The 10488-nt window shown below is 36.0% G+C and overlaps 1 protein-coding gene across 1 annotated transcript in view; it reads right to left on the reverse strand.

Annotated features, from left to right (window-relative positions):
• LOC114324757 (ras-related protein Rab-3) overlaps nt 1-3107 on the reverse strand; it is a 148569-nt gene extending 145462 nt beyond the window's left edge. The window contains exon 1 of the mRNA XM_028272589.2: nt 2971-3107. Within this exon, the coding sequence (XP_028128390.1) occupies nt 2971-3015 (45 nt within the window). The 5' untranslated portion in view covers nt 3016-3107. The remainder of the gene's footprint in view (nt 1-2970) is intronic.
• Between the last annotated feature and the right edge of the window lie 7381 nt (nt 3108-10488).

A 10488-nucleotide genomic window follows, 5' to 3' on the forward strand; every position in this document is an offset into this window, starting at 1 on the left:
GATACCATTTTATTTGTAGTAGCTCCCTCTTTAAATGAACATTCCAAATACTCTGTTTTTGTCCTACTAAGTTTTAAACCTTTTTCCTCCAGAGCTTGTCTCCACTGTTCCAGTTTTTGTTCTAAGTCTCTTTCACTATTTCCTACTAACACGACATCATCAGCATACATTAAGCACCATGGAATGTTACCCTGTATTTTCGCTGTTATCTGGTCCAAAACTAATGAGAATAAATACGGACTAAGCACAGAACCTTGATGCAATCCTACTTTCACATGAAATTTATCAGTCTCTCCCACACCTGTCCTAACACTAGTCGTTACTCCCTCAAACATATCCCTCACAATCTTTACATATTCACCAGGGACTCCTTTCTTATTGAGTGCCCACCACAGAATCTCTCGAGGAACTCTATCATATGCTTTCTCAAGATCAATGAATACCATATGAGCGTTTGTTTCTTTACTCCTGTATTTTTCGATCAAATGCCTTATAATGAAAATTGTATCTGTTGTTGATCTACCCTGCATGAAGCCAAATTGATTCTCGGATATTTCGGTCTCTTCACGTATCCGTCTATCAATTACTCTTTCCCATATTTTCATGGTGTGGCTAAGCAGTTTTATAGCCCTGTAGTTTGTACATTGTTGTATATCTCCCTTGTTTTTGTAAACAGGTACCAGTATACTGCTTCTCCATTCGTCTGGCATTTGTCCAACTTCCATAATTCTATTAAATAGACCTGCTAGCCACCTTGTTCCTGTCTCTCCCAATGCTCTCCATACTTCCCCAGGAATATCATCTGGTCCTACCGCTTTTCCTTTCTTTATTTTTTGCGAAATTTTTAATATGGTCCATTATAATAGGCCATAACATGGTTCCAGATAAAAAATGAAATTCAGAAATTCAAGAGCAGCCTTTTTGAAGATGAGGAAATTTCTGAAATACCAAAGATTCAATCTGCAAATCTGATATCGGATGGTAAAATGTTATGTCAAGTCAACCATCATAGTCAAAATTCAAAGGTGTCAATTCAAAGCCGAAACAATCCTGGCTGGGAGGCATATCATCTGGTCGTACCGCTTTTCCTTTCTTTATTTTTTACGAAATTTTTAATATGGTCCATTATAATAGGCCATAACAGGGTTCCAGATAAAAAATGAAATTCAGAAATTCAAGAGCAGCCTTTTTGAAGATGAGGAAATTTCTGAAATACCAAAGATTCAATCTGCAAATCTGATATCGGATGGTAAAATGTTATGTCAAGTCAACCATCATAGTCAAAATTCAAAGGTGTCAACTGATCTAGTATGATCATGTAGAAAGGATGGACGACGACAGGCTGCCAAAACAAATTTTAAAATGAACGCCAAGGAAAGAAGGAAGAGAGGAAAGCCGAAACAATCCTGGCTGGGTGGCATTCAGAAGACAAAGTCGGAAAGGAACCTTCACCCTGGCGAATGCAATGACGGATAAAGCTGGAAACTGGAAACCGGAAGGCGGAGAACCCTGTAAAAAACCGGGATGATAATAAAAATGTAAAAATGTTATGTCTAATCTATTCTTCTTTATTGGATTGTTAATGCTGACTTAGTGAGAAAGCTGGAAGCTTTTGAGATGTGGCTTTTTAGGAGAATTTTGAAAATACCATGGACCGATCATATTACGAACAAAATGGTGTTGCACAGAATGGAAAAGGCACAGAGAACTTTGACCATCGTTAAAGGGAGAAAAAAAGCAAGGAGAAAGGGCACATACTAATAAATGATAAGTACGCTGTTGTAAGTTGTTGCAGCTGCTGATTATGAAGGAAATCGAAAGTAAAATCGAAGGAAAAGGGTCCTGATAGACAACAAATACCGTGGCTGAAAATTATTTGCGACTGGACCGGGTTTGGACGCTTTTAAGGAAAGCAGAATATAGAGATTCATTATTTATATGAACACTACAAACACTAATCTAATACTGATTCGCATAAAAGAAATTAAGAGCGTAGGCGCAAAATTTCGGACCAATGATTTTTAAATGAATTCCTTTTTTCGAATACTGAGAAAGCTAATAAATATTTTTGAAAAATTTAAACGCAGAATGAAAAATTTCATTATTACCGAGGGCCAAAAGTCCCTTAGAGTAAACAAAAAGTTTATTTTGAATGAGATATTTGAAATTAAAAATCACACTAATTTTTTTCTTTTTTTTACCCCTGCGACTTACTAAAATAAGCATTGTAGAAGTTTTCAGGGACTTTCGGCCCTCGGCAGTATAATTTTCTCAGGATTCGAAGAAAAAAATGAATGCGTGTAAAAATAATTGCGCCTATGCTCTTAAAAAAAAGCTTGTGGGATTTTTCAACGGGCCGGATAAAGTAAGCCAAAGGGCCGGATCCGGCCCGCGGGCCGCCTTTTGCCCACCCCTGCCCTAGGGTATTAAATTTAAATAACTAGTTAAATACTGTCAAGTTGATAAATAGCAACCTAAGTAAAATTATGGTTACCACAATTACGTTACGACTATTGCTGGTAAATGTACTTATTTGAAAATGAATTAATTCAAAATTAATTCAAAATTTTTTGAATTATAAAGAATAATTTAGTCGGACATTAAACGTTGAAGCCACCACGGGTATTATAGATAATAACGCTTTCGGTCAACGTATATCCCTCGGGCCAAAGGCCCTCTGTATATACACCATTGACCTCAAGCTTTATTATCCTTATAATACCCTTGGTACCTTAATAACTAAAATAATAATTCTAGGACATTAATAGAAAGAAAACACAGTTTTCACATTTTTATATCGGTTTGCCAAGAAAAGGGTTAAATTGGTATCAATTTAGAATAATAAAAGTGAATGTTTTGTCTGATATAAACATTAGCGTTAATTTTACGCATTTTACAAAAATTATTACAATTTACATACTTATGTACCTTAATTATTTTAAATAATATAATGTTCAATACGGTACTTACGCTATTAAAATACATCACTGGCAGATTGAACAACATAATACACATAAACTACAACAAAAACAAAGTTATAATCGAAAAATATACGTCAAATAAGCTCGTATCGAAGTGGGTAATTATTATGCATTCTAATCAAAAGTTTGATTCCATTGGCGTACGCCACACGAATTAGAACTTAGAACTGCAAACTACAGAATATAATCAAGGATTGTTATGAATAAACAACTATAGAACGCGATTAGAAGTCCTAGATAAGGGGTTTATTTTTACCTCTGGGTGATACTTGGGTGTAGTGAAGTGAAAAATTTATACAGACAGAAATGTTTTTGTTGTTTTTGAACTATGAATAGTAAAGGTAACTATTCCTAATGTGAATATAAAATATTGTTTTTTGTAAATTGAGTTACCCATGTACATATTTTAAATGTGAAATGTTTTAAATCTACATACTAGAGAATAGCAAGATAAAGAAGCAAGAGTAAAGAGTTAATGTTAGAAATCTTTGTACTAGTTCTTTGTACTAAGTCAACTATAATATGCACAAAATAATAAAAAAAATGACAAGAAAGAGCAAATTTAGTAACGATGGAATTTTTATCTTAGAGTCATCAAGGATCTTGGAAACGTGAAAATCCTACATACAAAAATTTAACTGATGATTACATGTAAGCAAAAGAAAAAGAAGGGACAAAAGAAGCATGGCTGATGGAGAAATGTAAGGAAATTGAAACACTACAACGCAAATATGACGATTTCCATATGCACAAAAATATTAAAGAAGTACAGAACATCAGAAAACACAGCAATACAGGCATAGTCGTAGACGTCAAAGGTCAGATTTCGACTACAATTGAAGATAAATTAAGAAGATGGAAAGAATATATGCAAGAATTATTCGATGATGCTGCACGAAGTCCTTATGAAATAGACAATCCCTACGGCCCAGAAATAACAAACAAAGAAGTAACTATGGCCATTAAGCGGATTAAAGATGGGAAATCACCAGGACGTGACGAGGTCCATGGTGAAATTTTAAAGCTATTAGAGGCGCACCAAATTACAGCTCTTACGAAGTTATTCAACAACATATACGAGACTAGTCACTCACCAAAAGACTGGCTACTATCGATATTCATTCCACTTCCCAAAAAAGCCAACGCTAGAAAACCTGAAGAACATAGATTAATTAGTTTGATGAGCCATGTACTTAAAGTACTCCTTACTATCATTCACTCGCGCATATACACCAAATTAGAAGAACAGCTAAGTGAAGTTCAATTTGGATTCAGAGCAGGACTCCGAACGAGGGAAGCACTTTTCAGCTTGCAAGTTCTAATACAGAGAGCCAGGGATGTCAACTGCGATGTGTATGCATGTTTCATAGATTTCGAGAAGTCATTTGATGAAGTCCCACATGGAAAACTAATCGATATCCTAAAAATATCAGGACTCGATGGTAAGGATATAAGACTTGTCTCAAACTTATATCTCCAACAAAAAGCAACAGTTCGATTCGAAAATGAACTGTCCGAAATCTTCACAGTCGAAAAAGGAGTTAGACAGGGTTGCATACTGTCACCAGCATTATTTAACATATACTCTGAAAACATCTTTAGAGAGGCCTTGAACGAATCAGAAGAAGGTATTGCAGTAAATGGACAACTTATAAATAATATTAGATATGCAGACGATACAGTATTGCTGGCAGATAGTGCGCAGGGGCTCCAAAGGACCATGGATAATGTTGTAGAAGCATGTAACAAATACGGCCTAAAACTAAACTGTAAGAAGACAAAAATAATGATCATTAGTAAAAACATCAAAATAAACGCCCAAATTACCGTAAACAATACACCCCTAGAGAGAGTACAGAAAATATGTTATCTCGGCTGCAACATTAAGGATACCTGGGATCATAGCTACGAAATAAGAACTCGTATTGAAAAAGCCAGAAGCTCTTTTAACAGTCTTAGGAAAATTCTGTGCAAGTTGTCTTTAACTATTAATGTACGCATAAGAATTCTTAGATGTTACGTCTTTAGTGTCCTTCTCTACGGAGTTGAAAGCTGGAGCCTGACAGAAGATGCCATAAAACGGTTAGAGGCGTTTGAAATGTGGTGCTACCGACGTATGTTGAGGGTCTCATATTTACACCACACAACTAATATAACTATTCTCTAGAGGCTAAGAAAAAACAAAGAAGTGGTTAACACCATAAAGAACACAAAATTGGCTTACTTCGGTCACATTATACATATTGAAAAATACCGACTGCTACAGTTGATTCTACAAGGCAAGATTGAGGGTAGGAGAGGCCCTGGACGTAGACGTATATCCTGGCTAGCCAATCTTAGAAAGTGGACTGGCCTAACGTCACCTGATCTATTTCGAGCTGCCGTAAATAGAATAAGATGGGTCAATGTGGTCGCCAACATCTCCAGAAGATAGGCACCTTTAAAAGAAGAAAAGATGGTTCTTCGATCCTAAAGACAGAGAGAGAAGATACCATTGCCTCACTATAAAACAACAGGGCAGCAGTTCCGACAGCAGGTAAGAGTGGTATAACGAGTAAGTCGGTCCACAAGACGATCTATCTTGTCAGCCTCAGAAGTGTGCTTAAAATCTGCCTTGTTTTTATGGACTATAACACTACTCTATGTCACCAAACACACCCACCGTCTTAAAATTTTAACACTTTCCACCGTCTTAAAATTGTTTAGCCATATTGCAAGAAGATGTGATGATAATCTTGAGAGATTTATAATTTCGGGAAACGTTAAAGGGCGCAGAAGTAGAGGTCGCTCACCTACTCGATGGACGGATCAAGTACAGAAAGCCAGTGGAAAAACATTCTCTGAATCCATGAGGGAAGCTCAGGACAGAAGCCGATGGAAAGATATAGTTGCTCGTATTATAGGGTATCACGACACTCAGCAATGAGGAAACTACTGAGGAGGAGGATGTCACCAAAAGTGGAAACCTCCAAGAGTTCTCCCACTTATAGAGAAAAACTTTTGGCCTTAACCTGGGAATATAAGACAATGTATTAGAAAGGCATGATGACTGGGACGAAGGTGTTCGGAATTGCTAAGAGTATCGATAACAGGACTGATCGATGGACGTGTCGAAACTGGCGGCTAACGGTACTTGGGATTTGGGCAATAATAACCTCCTTACTAACCTCCTTACTATCTGACTATAGTAGTGTCCCCTTCTGAGCTCATCATCGAGACTGAAAGCAATAAAAGTGTCCAACGTCCTGAGCGACATGCCCCTTAAATGGTTTAAAACCAAAAGAAAAGAAAAGATGGTTCAGATTTGATTTTGATTTGATTTCAGTTCATTGCCTCTACCCAGGTGCTCCGATGGGGAAACGATTATTCCGAAATACGTATAAGCACATAGTAGAGGCTCTGTAATGTAATCAAATATGAACCATCTTTTCTTTCCTTTTAGTTTATACTTTATTCACCTTTGGTAAATATTAAGGGAAATAGTCCGCTAAAATTATTATCACGGTGAATAACAGGACGTGAAATGCAATTTAGATTTCCCTTGTCGAGTATTTCGCCACTCTGTTATGCTTTAATTTTCCAACTTAAAAAGCTCAGAGGATAAATAATTTCAAATTTTATTTCCTGACTTATGAGACTTTTTTAGTTTAAAACCATTTATTTAGTGCTAGTCAAAAGTCCCCTCCCCCCTCGTAGTTTTTGAACGAGTCCTTGACCCCCCTCGTATATTGTCTTGTTATACTGATAATAGTGAAATTTGGAGGAGGAAGTAAACGGACGTAGGCTTCTTAACTAGCTATAACAAGTGAGATACTAGTGATAGATGACGTAACAAAGCCATATTTAACTTATTAACCTTCCAGCGGGCGCGCTGTTTTAAATGTTATGACAAAAACACGTGACCGTACCCCCACTCGTACCACACAGTCGAGCGAATCGAGCTTCTAGGTTTGTGGGGTTTGGTGTATTCCCAACATATGTACAACATTTCGGTAAAGTTTACGACATGCGCCGTTTCATGTAAGTATTTTAATAACATTCTAATAACTTTTTTATATGAAAATAGATTGATTACCATGAAAGGTAGGGTGAAGTGGGCACTCTGTGATAACAAAGAGGTAGCTGTGTGTAAATATCGGCGGCATAAATGCTCAAATTTTTTACAAATTGGCCTGTCCAACGAAGGCTCCTAGATATTAAAGAGTTTGTCAGACTCTGTCCTAAAAAATGTTGTCCTAAACAATTTGTCAGATCAACCGTCAGACAGTTACCTCAAGATATAAGTACCTTGTACTCTCCTCATGTGACTTATGGTCGGATTGTTGAACCTACTGAAGGAGAACTAAATAGAAACTTTCCAAAACGCGATGTTTGCAGATAATGTGTAATGGAGAAGAAAATATCCTCAGGTTCGATGAAGTGTTGCCACTATCAGTCATCTACTTGCAAAGCACTCTCAGTTGAGATGGTTTGCAATAATTTTTGAAAGACTAACGAGAATGTTGATTATGACCAAGAGTCAGATTTTTTTAAATATTATTAATTATGTAGGGCCGGCGTAGCTAAACGGTAGTGTGCTTGGCTCGCGTGCCGGTGGTCCGGAGTTCAAATCCTACCGCCGGCAAGAACAACTAAACATTTTTAAAATGTTTATAGGTTCCAGGTCGACGCAGCCTGAATAAAATGAGTACCTTGGGTAAAACCAGGGGTAATAATAGGCGGTGGAAGCGTAGCACTGGCCCTGTTACCTTCCTTGTATACCGTAGGCCCTAGATATAGCAGACTACCCTGCTATACTCCCAAAGCCACGTGAGCGGTATAAAACTGGAGACTATTATTATACATCAGTATCAGTATAGATTGCAATACGAACTCTAAAAAATCGAAAGTCATGAGGACCACAAGGAATACCGAACGAATTACTAAAACATAGCCCACAGGTATTACGAGAATTACTTGCGTATGTTTTCACCTTATTCTATAAAGGTCATGATTTACCACCTGAGTGGACAAAAGCACATATTAACAACATATACAAAAAAGGAGATAGAAAAAATTGTTCAAACTACAGGGGGATTAGTGTCATATACTTACTTCTCAAGACTCTATGGAAAAATAGTATAAAATAAAATTGAAAAAGAGATGACAGATGTAGAAGAACAAAATGGCTTTCCTGCAGGCAGATCCTGTATGAACAGCATATTTTCTCTAAATGAGGTTACTGAGAAAAAATTAGCCCACAACCTTTTAACCCATATAGTTTTTATTGATCTGACAAATGCATACGATAGTGTACCACTTTCAATGCTCTGGATAGCAATGGAAAAACAAGGAAAAAGCAAAAAATATATACAAGCAGTACAACAGCTTTACCAAAATATGACGGTAAACATTAAAACTGGAAACAAATTAACGAGAGAAATTCCTGTTAGTAAGGGCCTAAAGCAAGGCTGCTGCATAGCACCTACACTCTTTAAAATATATTTAAATGAGGCACTCTCACTGTGGAGAAGAAAGTGCTGCAATATGGGCATCCCAATCGATGACGATAGATTGTACACAATACACTTCGCTGACGACCAAGCCATTCTGGCTGAAGACGAGAGTGATATAGACTATATGCTCAGAAAACTGGAAGAGGAGTACCCTAAGTGGAGCCTTACAATTAATATACAAAAAACCGAGTACTTAGTTATAGGAGAAACACCAGAACGCCTACAAATTGAAATGGGAACTATAAACCCAACAGAAGTCTTCAAATACTTAGGAGTCCAAATAACTTCAAAAGCAGGGAGTAATGATAAAATATATTCCGGGATTGGCCAAGCAAGATCAGCCACCAGACAGCTACACGGACTATTGTGGAGTAATAAAATAACAAAAGAAAATAAAAGAATAATGTATAAAACAATAATAGAAAGTATTGGGTTGTACGGCGCTGAACTCTGGGAAATCAACCAAAGAAACAAGTCAAAAATTAATGCCATTGAAATGAACTATTGGAGACGATGTTGCCGACTCACTAGACTTGATAGGGTGAGAAACGAAGATATTAGGAGAGAAATGGAAATTGATCTAGATATGATATACCCAATCGAAGCCAAAAGACTTAACTGGTATGGACACCTTCAGAGAATGCCCGAAAATAGATGGCCGAAAAAAATAAAAAAATGGACTCCACCCACTAGAAGAAAACGAGGTAGACCAAGACGATCCTGGAGAGAAGATGTCGAAGATACAATGACCGCCAGAGACTTGAAAACTGAAGATTGCTTCCACAGAAAACGCTGGAAATTAGGATGCGAGAAGCGGCGACAGCTGTAGAAGACACGCTTATTATATATACTATTATTATATTAATTGTTATTTGATTTTTTTTGTAAATACTAACGCCAATGGCCATTATTTTTTGAGGAATTAAGCTAAATAAAAAAAAATAAAAATTATTAGTAGGTATTAAATTAAATACTAAAATTATTAGTTTAACATACCATAAAAGATAATTTTTTCTTTTATATTCGTACATTTATTTAAAGATAACTTTACTATTATATAAACTATTAACAAAAAGACGTAAAAATTACGACAAGGGTCTATCTGATTGCCGTTCTCGTAAGAGATCCGTTCAATGCTAATTTTTCCAAGCATGAAAGAAAATTTCTCCGTCCTTGGTTGGAACTCACTGTAATGGAGCCGTCAAAAGTATTAAATAGGGGTCAAGAAAGAAGAGGTCAAGGTAAAGATGGTCCATGGACACGCGTCCAGTATTTGTCCCAATCTGGCGTCCCCAAGTCGAAAGACAGGCAACCGCTCCAATGATTTTCTAATTTTATCAAATATTAGCCTCACCCTATGTCACAGTAGGTCTGGTGTCAGTCTTCTTTGATCTTTAATTTTACCGTTGATTAAATATTTTGATATACAGTCGAACCCGCTTATTGGAGTAGCCTTCGCGCCAATCAAAAATATTCTTATAACCGGAATATTCTAATAACCGACCATTGGTGGCTAGCCGTAATAAATGTACCGAATATACATAATCATAGTACATACTATGTTAATACATATGTAATATATGTATGTATATCGTTTTAGGTCTTTTTAGGTTTCCAATATAATGTGGATGCATACAGTAATTAATATGAAATGTATGCAGTATATAGATTATGTAAATATTTTCGTATTAAAATACATATTAAGAAAAGAATGTGTGTGTACTTTGTACGCACGTAAGAAGTTATACTTCTCTTATATGATTTAAACGAAATTAATATACTTTTTATTTATATTTTGTTTAAATATTAAACTAATTTATACTTACTACTTCTCAAACATTTTTATTAGAACAGTGCCAAAAATTAAAATAATAAAAGAATAAAACACACACAAACACATTAAACAAGCCACAAATGATGTCTGAACATTAATTGTCGAAAATTTTTTTAACTAAATACGTATTTTCTGAAAATACAATTATATAATAAATATACTTACAATCATAAAATGT

The sequence above is a fragment of the Diabrotica virgifera genome, chromosome 3 (genome assembly GCF_917563875.1).
Source record: "Diabrotica virgifera virgifera chromosome 3, PGI_DIABVI_V3a".
Lineage (NCBI taxonomy): Eukaryota > Metazoa > Arthropoda > Insecta > Coleoptera > Chrysomelidae > Diabrotica > Diabrotica virgifera.